The sequence below is a fragment of the Zootoca vivipara genome, chromosome 13 (genome assembly GCF_965207765.1).
Source record: "Zootoca vivipara chromosome 13, rZooViv2.hap1.1, whole genome shotgun sequence".
NCBI lineage: Eukaryota > Metazoa > Chordata > Lepidosauria > Squamata > Lacertidae > Zootoca > Zootoca vivipara.
In genome coordinates this window covers 51,681,547-51,705,750 of record NC_142596.1, presented here as the reverse complement: position 1 = coordinate 51,705,750, position 24,204 = coordinate 51,681,547, and the positions used below count along the sequence as shown (strand labels likewise).

General features: G+C 44.6%; 1 protein-coding gene across 4 annotated transcripts in view; it reads right to left on the bottom strand.

Moving 5' to 3' along the window:
• Positions 1-24,204, bottom strand: part of SDK1 (sidekick cell adhesion molecule 1) — a 574,710-nt gene that overhangs the window by 177,428 nt on the left and 373,078 nt on the right. For all 4 annotated transcript variants that reach the window (XM_035130977.3, XM_035130978.3, XM_035130979.3 and 1 more), the window contains exons 14-16: positions 18,527-18,663; positions 4,462-4,609; positions 3,342-3,482 (exon numbers count right to left, since the gene is read on the bottom strand). In XM_035130977.3, coding sequence (XP_034986868.2) covers positions 3,342-3,482; positions 4,462-4,609; positions 18,527-18,663 — 426 coding nt within the window. The remainder of the gene's footprint in view (positions 1-3,341; positions 3,483-4,461; positions 4,610-18,526; positions 18,664-24,204) is intronic.

Here is a 24,204-nt window from a genome sequence, read left to right as displayed (position 1 = left end):
ACCTCACTGTGAGCTTTGACATATATTATAATGGAAGGTTCAGTACACCTTCAGGTGTTAGAGGAGTTGGACAACAGAAAGGTGGTCTACTTCTGGGCCTGACAACATCTATGCCTGACAGGCATGCAACACCTTGCGAGTCTCAAAGTTTAAATTTACAGCTATAGCGTGTCAACTCCCAACTGCATGCTTCAGTGAAGACTACGGCTGGGAACCAGGGGTGGGGTGGGGGAATGCTGCTGACAGTTGATGCTGCCAGAAACCAACAAGAAGCTCGCATCCTGCACTGGAGCAAAAATGAAAGCAATCAGAAAAGAAAGCGGACTTGGGGGGGGGCGCTGCTCTTTCATCAATAAAGGTTAGTCTAGTAACAGACAATGCTTGCCTGCGGCATCTCTTTCAAGGACAGGCTTGGGTTGTTAAAGGGCAAGGCTTCAAATCTGTAAGCAAATAAGCAAGGCTCACTAATCAGCTACCAGAGGGAACAAGTAGAGGAGGGCTGGACTAGATGAGATGTACCCAGTTCTGCAACAAGATACAGCCCACTTTCAGGAACTGTTTTCTCAGTCCCACACCCAGACCCTGGTAGGACATTTCCTATGAGCTGTTCATGGCTCCTTGGTTTGCCAGTGGAGGCTACCGTTCACTGCTCCAGTAAAACCAATGTTAGAATAGTCATCTGGTCACTGTCCCATGAGCTGTGTGCATCTGCTGGGGGTTATGATAAGCACACAGGCAGAAACGTACGAACATAAGAACGGAAGCACTCTTACAGGACAGCAGCGGTATAGCGGGCTTAATGGAAACCTGGTGGAAGAGAGGTGATGAGTTGGATTTTCTCTGCATATAAACTTTATAAGAGGGACATGGAAGGACATCCCAGAGGTGGTGGCCCTCTGTACATCAAAGAGGACATTGAGTTCAGCAAGATAGAAATCCCAAAAGGGACAGACACCTCCATAGAATTGCTGTGGTGGTGATACCGGGGCCCAAGAGTAATTTAGTACTGGGGATGAGCCATAAGTATCTGAAAGAGGAAATGTTGCAGAAATGGGTGACTTCTTCAAACAGATTGGATACGTATGTGTTCCAGTCACAACAAAGAAATAAAATCTCCAGATACCCTAAATGACTATGCCCTCAAGCAGCTGTTCATGTAACCAACCAGAGGGGCAGCAACCCCAGACTTAATCTTGAGTGTTGCCCAGGATCTGGTCCAAACTATTAGCATTGCAGTGACCATAGTGCTATCAAATTAAATGTGCATGTAAATGGTCAACTGCCAAGAACAGGCATCTCCAAACTTTGGCCCTCCAGATGTTTTGGACTACAATTCCCATCATCCCTGACCACTGGTCCTGTTAGCTAGGGATCATGGGAGTTGTAGGCCAAAACATCTGGAGGGCCGCAGTTTGGGGATGCCTGGCCAAGAAAAACCACAATGCTCACATTTGATTTCAAAAAAAGGAAGCTTTCCCCAAAATGAGAAAAGGCAAACTCAAGAGGATCAAATCACTCCAAAATGTTTGAGAGTTGTTGTTGTTGTTGTTTAAAAAAACTCAATATGAGAAGTTCAACTGGAGTGTATACTGCAGATGAGGAAAGGTACCATGAGGGTCAAGAGAATGTTTCATCCAAAAAATAGAAGGCTACTATCCATGATGACAGTTGGAGGCAGCAAGGTTTCTGAATGAGAGCCGCTGGAAATTGAAATTAGGGAGAATGCTCAAATTCTGCTTCCTGGTTTCATACAAGCATGTGACTGGCCTCTGTGAGAACAGGATAGGACTAGGTGGGCCATTAGCAAGATCCAGCAGGGCACTTCCTATGTTCTTATTGCTGTTGAAAAGGCTGAACTATGAGCAATTATGGTAATCAAAGTGGGAAGTAGTATGACTACAGCCACTGAAAGTGAATGTGCGATCACGAGTCATTTCAATTATGTGCTTTAGGTATTTAGGTACATTTCCTCAGGTGCCATTGTTGCAGAGCACATGACTCACAGGTTTCTAAAGTAGCAATGAATACCTTCTTTCCAGACTATGCTTAATACAACAAAGTCTGGCATTTCCAGCTTTGTAAAACCATTTTAATAGAGTTTCTGCTTAATCAACAATACATTCCTCAGAGCAAAAACCTGCCCCATCTAATGACAATAATAATTATTTTATATCCTGACTCTGGGCGATGTCCCCACCTTTGATCCTTATCATAATCTTAAGAGGTAGCGATAGGCCCAAGATCACCAAGTGAGTTTTGTGTCCAGGGTTTCTCCCATCTATTTCCCAGCACTCTAGCTCAAGTGTGGGGAACTTGTGGCCCTCCAGATGTTGCCGAATTCCAACTCCCATCATCCCAGGTCACTGGCCATGCTTGAAGGGGCCAGGTAATCTGCTGCTACCCCATACTGTCCCTGCGGCATGGTGAGCAGGGTAACCTTCCCCAGCCTAGTGGCCTCCAGATGTTGGACTACAACTGCAATCAGCTCTGATCATCGACCGCTTTGGCTGGGATTGATGCACTCCAACCTGGAGTCCAAACTGGAGGAGACCAGGTTGGGAAAAGCTGGTATGGTACATATGTACTCATATGTGGCACTGTGGGTTAAACCACAGAGCCTAGGGCTTGCCTATCAGAAGGTCAGTGGTTCAAATCCCCGCAATGGGGTGAGCTCCCGCTGCTCAGACCCTGCTCCTGCCAATCTAACAGTTCGAAAGCACGTCAAAATGCAAGTAGATAAATAGGTATCTCTCCAGCGGGAAGGTAAACAGCATTTCCGTGTGTTGCTCTGGTTTGCCAGAAGCGGCTTTGTCATGCTGGCCACATGACCCAGAAGCTGTACGCCGGCTCCCTCAGCCAGTAAAGCGAGATGAGCGCTGCAACCCCAGAGATGTCCGCGACTGGACCTAACGGTCAGGGGTCCCTTTACCTTTACCTTACTCATACTGCAAGTATTCAGTGAGGTGTTAGGGGAAGAGTAAGACCTCTGTTGGAGGAGGAGTAGAACCTTTGGTGGGTGCTTTTGGGGCTGGCAGGGAGGACATAGAGGGAAGCTAGGAACTTTTTCCAGTCCAGGAATTGATCCAGGCTCAAGAAGTGAGGGTGGGACATCGAAGCTCACCTGTCCTTGGAGGAAACATTTCATGAAACCAGGAAGTTTCCAAGCCAGGCTCAGATAAACATGTAGGTCATCTCTAAAGATAATCACTGGGGATGATCCATCAATATACCTTCTTCAAATTCTTGTTTGCCAGATGTCACAATGAGACATAGTTCATAATCACTTTTATTCATAGCTTAGACAGACTTCAGACATTTTAGGGCAGGTGAAGTCCACTTACCGTAGGATGTAGCCATGGAGAACCCCATTGTGCTCACTTTCAGGAGGGGGTTGCCACTGAACCATGATAGACTGATTAGTCCGCCCGCTAGCCACAATATTTTTGGGTGATGCACTTGGAGGTTCTTCAGGTAACATCAATCTACATGCAGTCAGACATGGAAGAAAATAGCAAAGAGACCCTCAGCTGATGTCTTCACTTAAAGACAATATAGCGTTGTTTTGAGAGGTCTACAGTAGTTGAAATAGCTGAAACAAATCAACCTAGTAGAAAGCCAATTAAGCAAGCAACAAGAGAGACAGCTGCTGGGATAACTTTATTTTGTCTGAATCACCCAGCTTGCCATGATCTCTCAAAATGATTGCATGTCTGAATGAATTTACACAACAGCCAAGAATGCATGATTTCCTTCAAATTTCCCCACCCACCAGATAATATACCCACCTCCCCCACTCCAATTCTCTGCATTTCAAAGCCCTCTAAATTTTGGGTTCAACAAAAGATTAATGCATTGGAAACCAAAGGTGGAAGTGCGCTCCCCCTTTATGTTTTGTGGGACAGATCAATGTCCAAAGGAAATGTTATAATCATTGCGCAGTTTACCAAAACGGGGGGTGGGGAGTTTTCTAGATCCCTACTCATTCAATGCTCATCTTGACAAGTAAAGGCTTAAGTGGCTGGTCTCAGCATCCCTGATTGTCTCCTAGCACTCGGCACAGGGGTGGGGGAGCTTTGAAGAATTTACAAGAACATAACATCTGCCCAAAAGGTTTAGAAAGTGACGGGTGGGGGTGAAGTTTCCAAAAGCGAAGGAATGGTCTTGAACACTCAGGTCACCCAGTCTCTGTGTGCTTCTCAAAACCTTTAGACTCCCCCATCATGTTTATAACCACCTCAAAAAAATGTGTCATGGAGCTATATTTTGTACTTAAATTATTTTGATTTCAGAATACAGTATGGGTTTTCTGGTCACAGTTTTCAGTGGCTTAAGAGGAGCAATGACTAGAAAGGTCAAAATACGTTGATCATATCTAACATAGTGGTCCTTGTTTTCACAAGCATACTTATACCCAGAGCAATGGTCACTTAATGATCACAGAGGGGTTTTGTTCCATGGTACCTGCTGGTTTCTATGCTGTACTGGCCCTTGCCCACTCGGTTCACGGCACACACTCTGAATTGGTAGGTGCGGGCGGGAGTTAAGCCGCTCACAGTGATGCTGGTCATCTTTGGATCAATGTCTGAGAGGTGCACTTTCCATGGAGAGTCTGGTGGAGGGAAGCAGAATAATTACATCAGCATTTGACTAGTATAGCAAATAGTCAGATCTGGATGACCCACAAGTAGTCAACAACAGAGAAGTCCATTCCTTATGGATCATCTTTCTTCCACTTGCTATTGCTATTTCCATCTTTCATTGATTTGTCAAGCCTTCTATTTCAACCACACCATTATGCTGAGCAAAGCACCCTGCATGGAAGTATTCAAAATGGAACAGTGAAACCTATTTATACTTTCCAAATTAGGGCTATCAACTGATCAAAGGTTTCTCAGTCCCTAGAAGCATTAATCCAGGACACTTGGCCTCAAACTATTTAGCCTCATTGATTACTATGAAGATAAAGGCAAGAGAAGGATCTGAAATATCTGGAGAAAACACCATTCTCCCCACCCCTATTTGCTGAGAATAAGCAAGTTCAATTCAAATCAATGGCCCTTGCTTTCAAGTAAATGCTCTTAGAGTTGGACTGTTAGTCAATGAATAGTCTCACTTTCAACCAATTAATCAACTGATTAACTTATTAAAATAAATACAGAAGCAGCTTAATAAAAGGGATACTTTCAGGATATTTAATCAAGGTAACAGGTTCTATTGAATTAGCAACAGAGACATAATTTATTCTCCAGGAAAAAAAATAGCATTCTCTCATTCTTTGCTTGGACAGCTACCGTATGTTTACAGCAACACCATCAGCAGCAAGGAACACATTTTCATAAAGGAACAGATTAACATCCAATTAAAATTAACCTGTTAATCCACCTTGTAATTATTTTATATACCTTTTATCATGTCCTCCCTTTAGCTGCAGTCTTTTCCAAGTTGAAGGACCATAATCTTCTTAAGGTTTTTTCTGACATTACCTCTTAAAGATATGAGCTCTCTCCTTCATGTTATACCCATGTCTGAACATAGCTGAAAATGCAATACCGTATAAGAACCAGACTTTCATGTTCATAACCTCCACATACAACACAATTCTGAAAGGGGTACAGAAGTTCAGTATTTCTCCATAGTAATAGCTTCATGCGATTTTCCATAGTGGATTTTTGTCCATAATGGTTCGATATGCCATTTAACTGCAATTGCTTCCCCCAAATAATCCTTTGAATTGCAGGTTGGTGTGGAAAATTTACTGTTAGAGATTTCTTGCTTTCAGAGAACTACATATCCCTCGAACCAAGCCAGGGCCAGCCATCCTTTGCTCAGCCCTGCAATGCAACCCTGACCTGGCCAGAATTCTGCGCACACAAACTGCAGAAAGGCACTCAGAGCCAACAGCACAAGATGATTGCACCTATCAAGCAACACTCAAACCATTTTCACCGTGGAAGTGTGTCATAAGAGCACTTGCATTTTCAAAACATAATGTGAAAAGCTGCCCTTACAGTCACCCTATGTGGGAAGCATCCTGCAATAGAACTCCTTTTGTTATCTTTCCCCATAATCTCTCTCCCAGAACTGTTACTTAAAATAGTCATTTCATTCTCAGAATGCCAACTTAATGCCAACGCTTTCTCTCTTGCTTCTGATCTTCACTCAAAAGACCCACTATTTCTTTAAGTCTTCGGAATGAATCCTTAGCCCTCACCTCCAGCTGTAACTGCATTTGCTTTATTCATTCTTTGAAAAGAAACAACCACTTTGAATCATGGAAACATCGTTGAAAGGTGGTGCATGTGTGGGCAAGGACCTGCTCTTGTGTCACATTGTTAGGTACTGTGCATAGTAAGAACCTAAGAATATAAGAAGAGGCTGCTGGATCACGCCCAAGGCCCATCTAGTTCAGCATCCTGTTCTCATCGTGGCCAACTCGGAAGCAAGACCTGAAAATAAGAGCACTCCCATCACCCTGGGGGGGGGGGGTTTCCAGTAACTGGTATTCAGAAAGGCATACTACTTTTGAGCATGGAGGCAGAGCACAGCCCTCACAGAATCATAGAATGGTAGAGTTGGAAGGTACACCAAAGGTCTTCTAGTCCAACCCCCCTGCACTGTAGGAAACACAGCCAAAGAATCCCTGACAGATGGCTATCCAACCTCTGCTTTCAAACCTCCAGTGAAGGAAAGTCCACAACCTAGCGAGGGAGACCATTCTACTGTGAAACAGCTCTTACTGTCAGAAAGTTATTCCTAATGTTTAGCTGGAATCTCCTTCTTGTAATATGAATTCATTGCTTTGAGTCTTCCCCTCTGAAGCAGGAGAAAATAAGCGTATTTCATCTTCAATGTGACAACCCTTCAGATTGTTAAAAATGGCTATCTTATCACCTCTCAGTCTCCTCTTCGCCAGGCTTAACACCCCCAACTCCCTCAACTGTTTTGTTTTTTTAATAAGGCTTTGTTTCTAGCAGTCATTGATAGCTTTCTCCACCATGAATTTGTCCAATCTTTTAAAGCCATCCAAATTGGTGGCCATCACTGAGATATATGTATACAGTATATATTTACTGATGAACAACAGTTCAGCTGTGCCTTTTGGAATGGACTATCAAGATGCATTCATTGGTATCAAAGTTTGGATGTATCACAGATTTATATGAGCTTTTCAAATATCCTCTATTTCCTACCCCCTTTAAAACTGATTGCTTTCCTATTCCCACCAGGTGTGAAAGCTGTTTCAGACTCAACAGCCAGTCTCTTAACTTTGTGAGGAACTTCTGCGATGAGAAGTTTCTGTTTGGGAGAGGTAGAAGCCTCTCCCCCTCAGACCACATGCTTAAGCAGATTGAGCATTTCTCCACTGAAAAGGGATGCTGCACATGTCACCGCGTAATAAATAAAAACTATATTCATTAGCATTTTAATAAAGGAGGAAATGAGCATGATAAGGACAGATGGGCTGTGTATTTCTCAACCCATCTGTTTGGCAGCCCACTCACAGCGCCACACCCAGGAGCAGCTCTGGCTGAAGGCCTTTAATGAAATTCACAGTGAGCTTGGAATATCTCCCTCTTCAGCTTTCATGCAGGTATAGAACTGTGACTTCCTCAGCCAAATCAGCTCACTGCTGCAAGCCTCAATGCAGATTTTCCTGGGGATTCTGCATGCCTCAAAGTGTGTGTGTGTGTGTGTGTGTGTGTGTGTGTGTGTGTGTGTCATGTTACATACTTTGAGTATGTTATTTAACCTAAACATCCATGAGAACGTATTCTCAAAGAAAGATAGTGTTGGTGGTGTAGTCAGGGGTGGTTTGTCAATTTTATTTACAGTGGTACCTTGGTTCTCGAACTTAATTTGTTCTGGGAGTCCGTTCGAATCCCGAAACCATTCGAAAACCAAGGTGTGACTTGCAATTGGCTGCTGGAGCTTCCTGCACTCAAGCAGAAACCGCATTGGACGTTCAGTTTGCAAACTGGAACACATACTTCTGGGTTTGTGGTGTTCAGGAGCCGATTTGTATTTCTTTACTAAAACCCCAAGATATACCAACTAGAGCCAGGTGTGATAGAATTACAGTTTTAGAACAGGGTGCCACGGAGCACATTCAGAGCTTAGGAATTTGGAGTGAGCTCACAATAATTTTACACAAAAAAAATTCATTGTTAACTTCCTTCATTTCACTAACCTAATTTAGGTGGTGAAAGTTGTCCTGTTATTGCTATTGCTAAACAATTGGGAGTCAGAAGTCCTTGCTGATCTACTGCAAATCACCCAGAGATTTGCCAGTAGATCCTGATCTACCAGCTTCTGCCCACCACCAATGTAAGCTGCCTCACTGTCAATTTCTGTGTCTCACAAGCTGAGTTCCTTCATTTCCAGCATGGCATTAGAATGTTTGCTGCAGAGGAATGAAAATGTAAAACATGTGAGAAAGAGAAATGCCCTCCTTTAAATCTGAGGGTGGCATTGCTCTGAGGAGATAGCCAATGCCTGAGAGGTGGGAAGAAGAAACAACTTCTTTCATCAGCATCAGAAGGGACTCTCCGCTTTCAGTGACATTTCAGGGATCACCACAAACAGAAGAAAACTATTTCTCTATTCAGGAAATTTTGACAAAAGCAAGCTTCAATTACCTTCACATTCTGAGATCACATGGATGCTGTTGTGACATCCTCAGAGCCATAGAGAGGGGGGCTAGCCAGGTTTTTTGTCCCAGTTGAAGCCTCCAGAGGGGTAACATTGAGGCTCCCAGCCTCTCTCTCTCTCTCTGTGTGTGTGTGTGTGTGTGTGTGTGCGCGCGCGCGCGCGCGCACACGCAAGCAAATATATGCGGGGAATGCCAAACTGGGTCTTTGACCCAAGTGAAATAAAGCCTAGTTTTGCCCCTGACACCCTCATTTTCACCACATGGTCCTGACTTGCTGCGATCACATTGTGAAAGAGAAGAGATCTTAAAGCAGGGGCGAAATGAAAACACAAAACTGTCACATGGGGGTGGGGGGTATAATGGCTGGTGTGAAAAGAGGCAAACATTCTCTGCAGTAGCAGTACATTTTCAGGAGATGCTTCAGGCCACCCAGAACCTTCACAAAAAGGGCCAAGGAATTACTTTACCTTCTGGAGCCCCAGCACTAAACTGATTTGAAAACGTAAAGTAGCATTTTGTGAAAAGGTAATGTAAGGGGGAGGGATTACAGAGAACCCCCCCCCCCATCAGAAGCAGCCTGTCTCCAAGCAGTCATGAGAGCGAGGGGTCTGAAGAGGTGAGTCAGGAAGCGGAGAAGGAGTGCCAGGGCTCTGGCAAGACTAGAGAGCCCCTGCTCCATAGGCAGGAAGAGAGAGAGGCGGAAAGAGTGGACAGGAGTAGGGCAGACAGAAGACCAGTACCTCTGACGCCGGAACTGCGAAAGAGAAGGAAAGGGAGGCGGTTCTCAGTTCCGAGGCTTTTATGCTGGTCGAAAACGCGAAAGAGTTTAGTGCAGGAATCTGACTCGAGCGGGTAGACATGATATGAGTAATCCGTTACACTGTAAATAATGTGCACCAATAAAAACGTCTGAAAGACAAGTATGTGGACGGTCGTTACTCAAGAGTAGTCGCAACAAACCCTGACAGGTAATACCAGCTCTTTTCATGTTTCATCCATGTTTCATAATAATCAAGCAACTTCAGAGATTCCATATAAAGAAAATGGCATCACATCCAGGCATCACAGTCTTCTATTTCTGCAATTCATGGTTGCTAGGGTGAAGTCAATGACTGTGCAATAATGACGAGAAACTATACAGGGGAAATGTCACACCAGCATCACTAATTCAGAGCTTTGCTGGCAAGAACAAGAACAAGTTAACTTCCACTAGGATAGTCTGCCAGCTGAGTTATGAAGGCTGCTTCTCAAAATATATTTATTGTAACAGGGTTGGGGGGGGGGAGGAAGTCCAATTTCTGGCACAGTGGGAACCAGGAATATTAGGGGAGGCTGTCACTTGACAAAGAGTGCAAGGAAGCCTGGAAACTTGCAGGAAGCCATCAACAAAAAAGCTGGCCTGACAAAAGATTTCACTGTATCTGTGATAGCTGTGATTCAATGATGTGTGTGCACCAAAGCTATCTGGATTTATTGGACCAAGTTATTCTCTAGTAAATCACAGCACTGAACCAAAATGCTGTTTTCCAAACACCCCTGGAAAGCGGCTGGAAGAGAAACAATCAAAGAAACAACGCTATTCCTGCTTGGGAAGAGACCTACTGAAATTAATGACTGTGGCTAGTTTGTTGTTGTTGTTGTTGTTTAGTCGTTTAGTCGTGTCCGACTCTTCGTGACCCCACGGACCAGAGCACTCCAGGTACTCCTGGCTAGTTTAGGTCCATAATTTCAGTGGGTCTATTCTGAGTAAAACTTAGTTGGGTGCAATCCAGATACTTACACATTCACACAGGTCAGAGTCTTCACCTTATCAATGTCAAATCCACCCCTTATTAGTGCTAACTGAGAGTTGTGTGCATAATTTTTGATGGACCCCACATTTTAGGGACGTTCTACTCATGGAATTAAATTCAATGTCTCCCTTCATGTAGGACTCAAGATGGATTTTCTCCTCATGGCCTTTGTATCAAATCCTGGAGCCCATTTCATACATGCATATTAAAAACTTAAAGCATGGCTAAGCAGTGGCGGAGCTTCATGCTCTGGCACCGGGGGCGGAGAGCAGACGGGAGCGGGGTCGGGGCTGGTGTGCATCCCGGGGGCGGAGCACGCCGCCCGCATGGGCATGGTGCGTGTTCTGGGGCCGTGACGCGCCACCTGCAGGGGCGTGGCACATGTTCTGGGGGCAGGGACACTCGCAATGGCGCCCTACCGGCTCCCATCACCCCCTCTTCCTACGCCCCTGTGGCTAAGTTGCGATCCAAGTACGGGTGTTGAGCAGCAAAATATGGGAGAGCTACTGGTTGACTGCAGGAGCTGGATGAGACCCAATGCCATGTGAATCACAGGTGGAATATAGCAAGGATGTTCATATCCCCACTCACTCAATAATAGCGGAGACCCCTCCTTTCACCACCATTTGTTTGTCTTTCATGGTTGTTCTCTTATGAATCAAAATTATGTGTGTTGTGTGGTGACTAAAGAACGAACAAAAATGAATAGGGAAGAGAAACTAAGGCCGGGCTAAATTAATAAATAGCTTGGAGGGGAGGAGGAGGAGGAGGAGGAGGAGGAGGAGGAGGAGGAGGAGGAGGAGGAGGAGGAGGAGGAGGAAGAAGAAGAAGAAGAAGAAGAAGAAGAAGAAGAAGAAGAAGAAGAAGAGCAGCAGCAACAACAACAACAACAGCAACAAGAACAACAACAACATTCTAACTAGAATGCTAAATGACCTAATTGTCACCAGTCTGTTTCACGGAGCAATTTGGTTTCATCTATTAACCTCAACTGTAAACACCATTCGAGAGTGCTTAACCCAAGGCACTTGATCTAGTGAACAGTTTGATTCAACAATGGAGCCTATTAATCTCTCTACCAGCTTAGGGTTGTGCTCTGTTTATATGCTGCATCTGTAGAATACTTTATTTATTCTTCTTCCCTTCTCCTGGTAGAAGATAAAAGATCTGGCAGGAAGAGGAGATTAAACAGAAAACTAATATAAACGAACCCTATTCATCTCCTGGGCACTCTGCTTTGCACAGAAAAACGTGGTTGGAGGGGGGGAGATTTGCTTTCTCGTGGAGCCAAGGATTGAGCAAGTTCGCAGAGTACCTTTAAAATTTAAATAGCAATCCTCCTCTTGACAATCAAACTAAACCTTTTCAAAGGCTGCTCCTCCCTTAAGCCTTTAAGGAAAAGAAGAAAGCTGAATGGCAAAACGGCTTCTTGCACTGTATAAAAAGGACAAGAGAGTTTCACAAGCTGGATCCATTTGGTTGCCCTTTTCCAGCCTCCTCCCAGAATAGGAAACATTCCATAAAAATGTCAACACCCCCTTCGCCTTCCTCTGGGGATTACTGTCACTTGCCTGACACAGAGAGCCCAGAGAAGCTCCTCGCTGCAGTGACAACAGACACAACAGGTCAAGCTATTAAATAAGCCTCCATTATACTGAACAGACAGTGCTAATCTTTCATTTTGCGTAAGCTGCCCTAGAATACATTTCTCAGGCTGCACTTGTTCTCTCCCTCCCTTTCTCTCTCTTTGCTGCAGCTCACACTATCTGAAATAGCTCCCATTTTCAGTTGTCAGTTTTCAAAAACATAACGTCGTACTGTGGATGGACACTACTTGATATGAAATTCAAGTCCCAAGAAAAAAATGATTTCCCAATAAGATTGCTTGGGGTATATTTGTAGGTCACATCAGGATGTGAAGTGAAATCCACATCGCTGGCTGAAAACAGGGGTCATAGAATGATAGAATTGTAGAGTTGGAAGGCACCATGAGGATCATCTAGTCCAGCCCCAGCAATGCAGAGTTGTTGTTGTTCTGCCCCATGTGGGGTTCAAACCCACAACCTTGATATTAAGAGTCTGACTGAGCTATCCATGTAATCAGGTGTGCCCACCAAGAATCTTCCATGTTTTGCCACCTGAATTAGATGACTGGCCACCTCTGCTTCTTCCTTTGGTTGCCTTAGAGTGTTGCAAGAGTTTGTCCAAAGTTGGCTTGCATAGGAACTCCAAGGGTTCTTAAAAGCCAACTCAAAGGTCCTCCTCTGGTGCAATGGGCCAATGCATCTGGCTGTGAACCAGAAGTTTGGTGGCTCTAGCCCATTCAAAGATGGCTCTGGGCGGGATTCCTGCATTGCAGGGGGTTGGACTAGATGACCCTCTAGGTCCCTTCCAATTCTACAATCCTATGATTCAAAGGAGAGGGGGGGGCTTTTAAAATCCCTCCCCAGAAAGCCTAAGTTAAATATCTAGGCCAGAGAAGGGTCCCCATTCCCACTCTTTTTTTCGAAATCAGTAGTGTGTGCAGATGTCTCTTGGAATGACTTCCAGTCTCAGAGGGCACTGCTCTGGAAACCCTGATGGGCTCTAAAGCATGACAGGGCAACAGAGAGAGGGGGAGGAAATTCTCCTTCCTCATTATTTCTCTCCTTGGTGCTGCTGCTACCACTCAAAATGGACTGAATGGCGATGGTGCTCTGGAGAGCCCATAGGATGATCTGGGGGGTGGGGTGGGGAGGCCTTTCAAACAATCACCACCCCCCACTCAAAATCCTTCAAGGCCAGAGGGTGCTGCTTGTTATACTCCTGAAATTTGGAAGACTCACTCCCATCACACATACCCCATCGCAGAAACCAAACAAAGGCTATGAAATAAGGGAATGGCACTTTAAGGGCATAGGCAGAAGGCTGGGGCCAAGAGCAGGACCTATCTGGTCAGCCTTGGAAGGCTTTTGCACTTTGCTGAAGCAAAAGCTCCCTTTCAGTGTTGGACTTTAACTTTTCATCCATCCAGCCAGCCATTCATAATTTTGTTTGTATGCTGCTTTTCCAGAAAAAGAATCATGTTCACAGCATCTTACAAGAAAGAAAACTTGAAAATATCTCAAAATCACATGATTGTCACAATTAAAATTGACACAAGAACAATTTCATGATACCATAATTAAAAACAAAATAGCAAAATATATCAATATTTTAAAACATTTCAGTGCTATAAATATCGCAAAATTACATTAACAACTTCCCACCTTCTGACAAGATAACAAGGCAGCCTGACAGTTTCAACCTTGTGCGAGAAACCCCCTTCCTATGATGTTGCTCACGGTCTCTCTCTTGCAACAGCTTCTTATAAGGCTACCAAGGGCAGGGCTTGGGGTAGCTGGCAACACCCCTCCTATGATGTTCCTTTGACCAGCTTTTGCCAAGTGCACTGTTCAAGGTCTGAACAGACCCTACCCCACCCCCATGAGAGCTTAGAGCCTGGCCATGACCACAGTCAGACAAAGGAGAAGGGCAGGGAGGGAGGCTTCCTTTTGGAAACAGCATGGGTTGTTCAAGAAATCCACTTTTTCAGAGTCAAATCAGCTTATTCCTGGATCTATTTGGGGAAGGGGGGAATTGATAACAGGAAAAGAATAGGAACAGTCAAAATCCTGCAGCTGAAGAAGAATAGCTGGAAAGTGAGTATTAGCAATAAACAAGGATGGCCAGCCTGCACAGATCAACCTTTCTGGACCATTCAGCTTTTATTGCCTTGTTGCGGGTGAAGCAGTAACAACAAGCAATTGAAACTGAAGAAGAGGCAAAAATGCCAACAGAGCGAGGCATATAAAATGTTGATGGCAGCAATTTCTGGCCCTGGTCTTTGGCCATGACTCCTGGCTTGTTCTGTGGTCCTACTGCCTTGGTTAATCTTCTCTTCTGAAGGCTCACAGCTGACTCTGGACTCCTGGCTCCAAACTGCTGCCCATCGCCCAGCCCTGACAGTCTCCCTAATACTATGTTTACCTTTTGCTTAGGGCTCATCCACACTTCCACATGTCCTGTGTCTAGAAAGCACTGGTCCAAGCGATTGACCCCTTGACCTACACTTTCTAGCCATGGGTCCGAGTGGTTTCCCCTCTGCTCCACACTCCTTTCCCAGGGAACGCTCACTCCTTAGTGTTAAATCAGAGCAGACGTCAATCCAGAGAAAACCCGAATTGCCGTTTTCTCCGACGGAATGCTAAAGAGCAGTTTTCCCTGGGGGGTGGCAGCAGGACAAGAAGAAGTGCGGACAAGCTCTTGGCTGAATGGCACTGAAGGAAAAGCGCTGTGTCAGGTCAAGTCGTCCAGGCAGCAAGCGATTAGTCCTCCGAGATTTGGACTTGCTAAACTACCTTCTTCGGCAACAAATAGCAAACGTTATGAAATCTCAGGCTACCTGCACATCTAGGGCAATGGGCGCTATTGGTCTTATTAAAGCATTCTGTTCTCAACAGAACCAGTGAACAAACTGAGGACACAGCAAGGTAACAGGCACACATTATAAAAACAAGTTCCTGTTAGGCTTCTTGATGAAAACCCCTCACAGTATTAAAACTTTACAGCATCGTGTCTGTAATACACCCTTAGCAACTGGGAAAAAGTCATGCAGAGGCTCCCATAAACTGGGATTAGGATGCATAGCACATATTGCACCACTGCTGACTGTTAAACAGCTACAAATATAAGCAAATGAGCTTGGGGGAAGCATATGTAAAAACTAGTGGCAGTTAAAATATATTAAAAGGCACCTGTACCACCAAAAGAACAAGCAGAAGCACTGAAAGCAATTTGTGACTGAAAAGATAAAGGAACTTCCGGATGCAGCGACAAAAGTGACGGTGTGTGTAATAGCAAGTATAGCTCCACACAAAGACACTGGCATAAAACCGACACAAAGCCAGGGGCCAGGAAATCCACACCAGCAAACAAAAGATGAAAGCATTAACCCCACTCTTGGGTTGCATGCTGCCAAACATGCTCTTCTTTTACACATGCACACACAGACAGTTTCCGAAGTGTTATAGCACTTCATGGGTGATTGAAGACACATGAGAAAGGAAGTGCTTACATATTCCTATCACCAGTCGGGCTGCTAATAGCAGGAAAAGTTTAATATTTAAATGCAATGAGGAAAATGCAGAATGGCAGCTAGAAACTAGGGGTCTGTATATGAGGAACACAAACACCAAAGAATGCAGGGCCTTGGTTTCTCCTTGGAACAGCTACATGTACAACAGACTATTGGATGTTTTTCCTACTTCCTTTGACTAGTAGAATTAAGCAGTTCCCCCCCCCCTTCAAATGCTAAGAATCATTTCACACACTCCACAGAATGAGACACAGGCTGGATCTAGACACATCAAACAAAGTCCTTAAGAAAAATGCATTGTAACCTTTATATTGAGAAATCAGGTAGGCAAAAATGGAACCCCACAGTGCCATCCTGTGTCACAGTGTTATATCGCATATAAAACACGTATAACATGCTTTTTCTTTACCAATCTAGCTAAGCTCACAGAGATGATGAAGTTATGGGCTTTTCCACTTCAGGCTTTAGGGTGTTGCGGTTTTTTATGCTTATGTTTAAAAAAATCTAGGTGTATAGAAAACTACTATGTCAATGAGAAAGGCTTAGGATAAACTGATGTGCTAGTTCACTAGATGAAAGAGGTTTTTTTTAATAAAAATATAGAATGGGGGAGCATGCAAAAATATGGCACCCCTCACTTGCAGTTTGAAGTGGCAAAATCCAGAGTTCTACCACCTCTATCTACCAATTGTATTGAATAGCCATCCATGGACAGTCATTTTGCAGACTTACTTGGGCTGTTTGTTTGCACCCTCTTTCCTCATGTCCCAGATGGGATGCCTATATTCCATGTGAATCACAGACTCTCGCAAAGGCTAAAATGCAGCAGGAGGCGGCAGGTTTTGAAACGATTGTGAGGATGAAGCCTGCAGGGCAAATACTGCAGCTGACTCAGCCTGTTGATCCCCGATTTTAGGATGAGGATGCTTGCCTCTCTCCTAGGATGGCATTCATGAAGGCTGGAAGTTAAGCAAAGTTTCCCACACTGCAGACCGTATCATTATTAATCCATCCCAATGTTCAGAGGATTAGAATGGTCCTGTGTGCCCCCTCTGTTTGTAGTTTTGAGAGCATCAGTTTCCCTGTACAGCTAGCCAGTGACCATTGCTGTGGTGCAAAGTCTTGCACGGTCAACAACCCACTGATTTTTACAGTAACTATGAAATACAACACAGCGAATCATCCCTTCCTTTGCAGATGATGAACACAAACCAAGACACAACAACTTGCCTAGGGTTGCCACAGGAGTCCACGACCAACCAGGATTGAAATCCAAACACCTGGCATTCCTTTCCATTACCCCTCCCCCAAAGCATTGCTGGCAGGAATGGCTCTCTACTTCCCTAGGCTGTGTCTCCTTTTTGTTTCTGTGCTTCCAGACAAAAAGCTTTGTGAAATATATGCACAGAGAACTAGCCTGTGGTAGATTACAATGCCATCAGCTAAAATCAACGGATTTGTCTGACAGCGTGTGAGAGTTCAGAAAATCCCTTCGTACCCTTCAGGATTATCAAAGCAATTTCTGTAGGATGTTATCAGATCTCGACTGAGCTTCTTACAGATTTTTAGAGGTGAATTACTATATTTTCCAGTTGACAGTATCATCCCTATTTCCGGGACAGTCTCCTGCAAAGCCTGATATTCTGGATTACATCTGAAGGCTACTCAAAACTGCATGCTGAAGCCCATCTTTCTAGCCCCTGAATATTTTGGTTGCATTTATATTCCAAAGTGTGCGGCCAGATAAACAACAGAGTGATTAAAGTACACGGTAGGGCCCTTGGCTAAAATAGATACTCGGCAGCAGGCCAGATGTAGCTCACCCCCCCCCAAAAAATCTAACATTCATGTAAATAAACATGAGGCCTTTCCATTTACTTTGAAGCCCTACAGACATGGATAAAGTATGTATCCACTGATGTATGTGTGTGGCTGCATGCACACACACACTCCACTCTTCCTCGACTGAATCTGCCTCCTTCATTTCTCCATCTCAGTCACCTTGATTTGGCAGGGAGAGAGAGAAGCAAAAGCTGCATCAGAAATAAGGGTGGTATGATTGGTGTGTGAGGGGGGGAGGGAGATCAAATGAGCAGAGGAGGAGGCAGGGAGGTTCAAAGGTATGAATAAAGGCTGCCTCCTTCAAACCTGAATCTCCCAACCTGTTGTTGAATCAGGGACATGGCAGCCACAGTTTCTCTGCTCTAACCCCTGCCCCACCTCCCTTTCCTGCTCCCGGGAACAGGACTCTGGGGCAGGAAATTAGAGGGAGAAGTCCTCACTCCCTCATCTCTTGGTTGTCGGCAGCAGACTTCATGCCTCCGCAGCATGAGCTGGACCCAAGGAGAAGCCTTACCAGTGGTGGTGAGAAGGTGTGTTACTCAAGAGAGGAGACAAGATGGGGACAGGAAAGAAAAGGCTCTTAGTGGAAGATCCATGGAGAGTGAAGAAGGGCAGGTGGCTCAGTGCTTAGGACCTTCCACTGGACTCTGGGACTATGGGAGCCCTGATAAGAAAATGCCAGCTCAATTATATTATACGAGAGTGACTGCCATGACAACACGCCTAAGCCGAGCATCAGGATTACACCGGGGCTACATAATTGCACTCCTGAGCAGTGAACATCCAGGCAGTCGCCCTGGCTTCTTAAGTCAAAGATAATGCCATGTGCAACAGGTCTGAAGAGCAGCAGTGACCGGGGTCAGACGGACGGGGACTCCCAATTAGAGTCCCCAATGGGGCAGAACATTTGCCAGGGGAAATGGTTGTTCTTTTAGAATAAAATTTCTTATTTAAAATTTATTAAGAATCCGCATGCACATTTGCAAGAGAAGAAACAGATACCCAGGCTTTGCATGATTTCTCAAGCCTAGCCAAGAGATACTTGGGAGGGGAAGGGAGGAAAACAACAACTCCAAATAAAATGTATTCACATAAATGGATGAAAATCAGTTTTTCCGCACTTACTGTTCTCAGACAGCTCAACGATGTAGTGCAGGACGGGGCTGTTTCCATTGAAGGGACGCACCCAGGAGAGGACCACGCTGCGGCTGAAGGAAGAGTTCAAGGTGGCCAGGAGGTTCTGCGGTGGGTGAGGCAATTCTCTGTGGAAAGCAGGGTGGGGAGACAAGGAGGAGGAGGAGGAGGAGAGGGCGCCGGAAATTAAAACAAAAAGCAAAGAAGGAAGAGGTCCACCTATCACTCTGTAGGTCACAGACACATGTTTAAGACATGTGCACAAATGGATCAGCTTAATGTAAAAGGGAAATAATAATAATAATAATAATAATAATAATAATAATAATAATCAGAGCAATGCTGAGTTTTTGTGTGGTTTCTCAGTGGTGATTTATGTGGAAATTCCTAAGGTTGACACTTAAATAGCTAATGGCTCTGTTACTTAACATGGGAAAAAAGCCAGTTTTCAAATTTGTTTTTTTAATTGAGACAACTTGGCCCATAAATTCTTTTTACAGCGAGTTCTTAGTAATGGAATAGCTGTAAAACATATGAATAGGAAACCAACGCCTGAGGAGAAAGGGGGGAGGAGAGATGATTTAAAGTGGAATTTTTCATACTCGGGCGAGCAGAAGACACTGCCCCCATCCACAAAGAGCCCCCAGTCAAAATTATTGTACATACTCTTAGGTTGCTACCATTTAAGATTCATGTTGCAGCCTCAGCCTGGTAGATCCCTAACAAAATAGGGGTGTTGTTCTTTTCTAAACCACCCAAGTGAAAAATGCCTGCAAAACGCTTGGGAATGCTAAATGGAATGCTTAAAATCTAAAGTAAAATAAACAAAACATAGGATATAGTAAAGCACACAATATCTAAAAAAGACACACAAATTATGAAAAATAGACACCCATAAATATGTGGAAGTAGATGGGTAAGGAATATTGCTTATGGCTTCAAAGCATTGGGAAAACTTGCTGTGAGTTACAGCCAGCCAAGACTGTACCAGACAAGTCCCAGTGCCTGAAGCAGAATAGGGGAAGCTGCCTTAGCTGTCAGTGCATTTGACCATTATAGTTCAGTATTGTCTACACTGATGGGCAGCAGCTGTTCAGGATTTTAGAGAGAAGCCTGTTTCTACCCTACCTGGTATACCAGGAATTGAACCAAGGGACCTTCTGCATGCAAAGTATGTGCTCCACCCCCGATCTATGGCCCCCACTGCAAAACTGAGAAAGGATCCTTTTACCAAATCAGACTATTGGTTCATTTATCATAGTGTGGTCTACACTGGCTGGCAGCTCCTACCCAGGGATCTTGCCCAGCCACTAGGTACCTGGAGATGTCAGCATTGGGATTTGCTTGCAAAAACATGTATCCTACCTAACCTCCCCCCTCCCTCCTCAGATTGCAATAAAAATATTATATCTTCTTTATTGCCTTTTCATCCAAAGGTGGCATACAAGGGTCCTCTCTCTGTCCTCATTTAATCCTCACACAACAACCCTGTGAGGTATGCTAGACTAAGAGGCAGTGAGAGGCCCAGGGTCACAACCAGTGAGCTTCATGGTCAAGTGGAGATTTGAACCCTGGTCTCTCAGATCCCAGTCTGATGCTGTAACCGCTGCACTACACTGTCCCTCTCCCAATAATAAATCAAAAGATTGTCCATTTGCTAGCCATTAATGGCAGACCAGCACCCGTCACCTGAAGTGGCCCACTCTTCCCAGTCACATGGTGGGGCTTGTCTTGGCCTACATCATGAATTTAAGTGAGACAGGTATCAGGTGCCATCAGCGGGCAATGATCCCACCGTTCAGGTATATATCAACAGATAGATAGACAGATAATTGGGGTGCGGGGTGTTGAGGGGGGAAGTTTGCATTCTCTGCCTCAGCTGTTTGAATGTCTTGTGTGAGACTTACTCATAGCTAAAAAGGCCCGAGTCTTTTGCTTCTTGGCATTTCCCAGCAAAGTGAAGCCCAACTCTCTTGCGTGGGAAAAGCAGCCATCCTAGCAATCTGTCATGGACTGCTCAGTGGAAGTTCTCTCTCAATATCAATTATTGCTGACCCTGGCTGGTCAGACCAAAAAGCAGTAATTGTACTTGACATTCTTTAATTAAAAAATGTACTCATTTCTTTTCATAATTTATTAAGCTGCTGCACACTGAGCACCGTCTCAAACCACAACGAGTCCACATTCATAAACAAGTGCAATTTCAGCCCAGGGATGTGGCTTTAAATCAGAGCTGCAAAAAGCATGCCCTGAATTTTAGATTCCTTCCTGTGGTTGAAGCGAAGAGAGGAGAAATGAATTTAATTTTGCATTAACTTTGAACCGTGGCCCATAGTTTATGTAGCCCACGCCATAGCTCGAACTGAAAAACAAAATTATGCTTGAGCTAACATAAGGCCGTAAGAGCTCCATCAGGCCAAAGACCCATTTTGGCATCTGCTTTTACAGTGGTCAGCCTGCAACCAGGACCTGAGCATAACAGCCCTCTCCCCCACCTGCCATCCTCAAGAACTGGCCTCCAAAGACCTTCCGCCTCCAGCCATGGAGGGAGAACATAGCCCTTGTGGCTAGCAGCCATGGATGGGCTTGTCCTCCATTAAAAGATGCTGGAAGTTGACAACAGAAAGGGCTTTTTCTCAAACTCCAAGCCACGACGGCAGCTTTTCTGCACCATCAAGCAAAAGGAAGGCATTCTCACATCAGTGGAGGCCAAGTGTCTGCAGCAAGAGGTTTGCTCTATCCATGGAAGCTTCCCATGTGATTTTTCTCTCTGGCCATACAGGGCTCTAAATTGTGGAGGGAGCCTCCATCTGTTAGCAAGCCCCTTGGTGCAAATGTTGCCTCTTTGACCCCTGCAGCACATGGAGGGCAATGGAGGGGGTGGAGCTAGGTAGGACAAAACTCCTCACACTTTTGAGTCCTAATCGGTGCCCCCAGGAATGCAGGAGATCAGGGGAGCTGACTTGGGCCCCAGGTTATGGGTGCCCAGTGTGTGTGACTTTATGATGTCACATTGTGATGTGACGTGATGACATCACACGTACCCTGGTCTCAGAACCTGACTTCCGGTAGCACCAGGTTCCGACACCTCACAGAACCTTGAAAGTTGTGTTGGGGGCCCTGTGATACGGGTACTGAGCACCCACAACATTTTTGGTGGGTGATTGGGCACCCAGAGCCCCCTATAGTTGGTGCCCCTGCAGGAGATTGAAGTGCTCCTTGCAAGCAAGGTTCCACTGCATAGAACCTTTTCTACTTGCTGCAGAGGAGACCCAATGTAAGACTGACATACTGTTTGAAACTGATCATGTTACTGAGATCTGTCACGTCCCAATTAAAGCCAGCCATTCTGTAGTGCTGGCAGGATTCTGCAGGAAAGCAGTAAAACTGATCAAAACAGGAACGTATGGTATCTTGGAGTGTGGTTATTTTTTTTATATAAAAAATGTTACAATGTTTTTTTCCCCATATGTAACTAACTCTGGGAACCTACAGTGAAGGGAAGGTTAATTAATAATTGTAAAAACAATATTTTTTGCTTTAACTATTTATTTTGTGCTTTTCATCTTGTGAACTGCCCCAAGATCTTTGGGAAAAGGGCGGTATATAAATTTAAATAATAACTATATAAATTGATAAATAAATAAATGGTACCTAACTATGCAGAGCAAAAGATGGCGTTGTGAATTCAAAGCGTAAGATCACAGAATCATACAGTTGCAGATTGGGAAGGGGCCATGGGGGGGGGGGTCATATACTCCAAACCCTTGCAATTTAGGAATCTTTTGCCCAGTGTGGGGCCTGAAACCATGGCCCCAGAGATAAAGATTCACAGGCTCTACCAACTGAACTATCCCAGCTATAAATAGTGTTTACAGAAGTAGCAGGTGGTTACAGAAGCATGATGTACGAACATGCCAGTCACTGCATATGTGTTTATTGCACATGTATTTATTGGCTAGGTCTGTTTCCCTGTCACTTTAAAGATATCCATTCAAAGCTACTCTACAGTTACCAGCCCTGGCTGCTCTCATTTTGCTCAAGTAAACAGTTGATACAGAAGGGAATCCTTTCCGCCTGTTTCAAATTCTAGCCTTTAGTGGAAATTTAAAAAGGCTCCTTGATATCTGAAACGCTGAACATCTATCTTGTCTATGCTCATCAAGAAAACAGGCTTGATCTCCATTTGGTGAAACTCTGTAAAAGCTAATATTCCTGTTAGGTTACTTCAAGTTTAAATGCAAGTTCTTGTTGAGGATTTGATTTGAGCAGATTGTCTTGCAAGACTCCCTGCAAATTTTAATATTGATATTTTGCAGCATCGATCAATTTGAAGTTCTTGAACTGTGGAATTTGAAACCCTCTCCATTAGTACACTGTGTGCTCATTAGAGCTGATATATTGGAGCAAACTCATTTTGTCTCCTGTACCAGGTGGACAGTACAGGCAGTCACCCTGAGTCCACACTAGCAAGGGCAAACTATAACAGGTCTTTGGGGCTAAGCAGCCCTCTGTACTAACTTGTTAAGGCCATAAAATATAAGAGCAATGAACTGTTGCCTTCTGAACTCAGCAACTGCCAGCACATGATGATGCTTATATACAGAAGTCCCTGGAGGCAGAGGAAATGAGCATGCAAGAAACATCTCTCGCCAGAAAGGATCGTTTACAACTGAAGAGCACCTCTCGAGCGAGGAAACATATTGGTCTCTCAGTTGTACACAAAAGTGGAGGTTAACCATTATTAATCTCTCTTGAACAAATGCGTCCATGTCACATATAGGAGAACACTAATATTAAGAGCAAGGAGGGTGAGAAATAAGGAGGGTGAGAAATTAGTTACCACCACCATTGTGAACAGTTCTGTCCATCTTTCATTGGGAAGAAATTAAAAACTCCTTGCTCTAAACATCCATGGAATTATTGCATACTAACTGGGCGTCAGAGTGGGATTGCTGGGAATCAATATTGGGCTATTTCTGTGTCAGAACAATTTATTTATTTCACAATCTTTATATACCGATTGATTGTAGTAAAACCTCAAAGCTGCTCTCTCTCGCTCTCTCTCGCTCTCTCTCCCTCCCTCCCTCCCCCCCCCTCTCCCTCTCTCTCTTTCTCACACACACACACACCCCAAGAAGGAAACCAGCTGGGAAATTGGATTGGGCTCCTGAAACTGGTAGTCAGGTCCTTGTGCTGGGTCTTTCACAGAAGCTGTCCCCAAACTTAGACTCACTATAGGAATTGAGTGCTTCCCATGCTACCATGCATGGTATTTGGGAGGCCATCAAAAGGCAAAGCAGTGCTCAGCTTCAGACCAGGAGGTGGACCATCAGATCACCTCAGGCTTCAGGCCAAAGTGGGTGGGGCTGGAGATGAGACTCATAAGGCCTGTTCACCTCCAGTCTTTGTTGTAGATTCAGGATAGAGAGAACATCAGAACATCAGAAGAGCCTTTTGGATCAGATCAATGACCCATCTAGTCCAGCAACTTCTTCTCACAGTAGCCAACCAGATTCCTCTGGGAAATCTGCAAACAGGACCCGAGCACAAGAGCACTCTCTTCTCCTATATTTTTCAGCCCCTGACATTCGGAAGAATTGCTGCTTCCAATTGTGGAGACAGAGTACAGCTCTCCTGGCCAGCAGCCATCAGTAGTCTTATCCTCA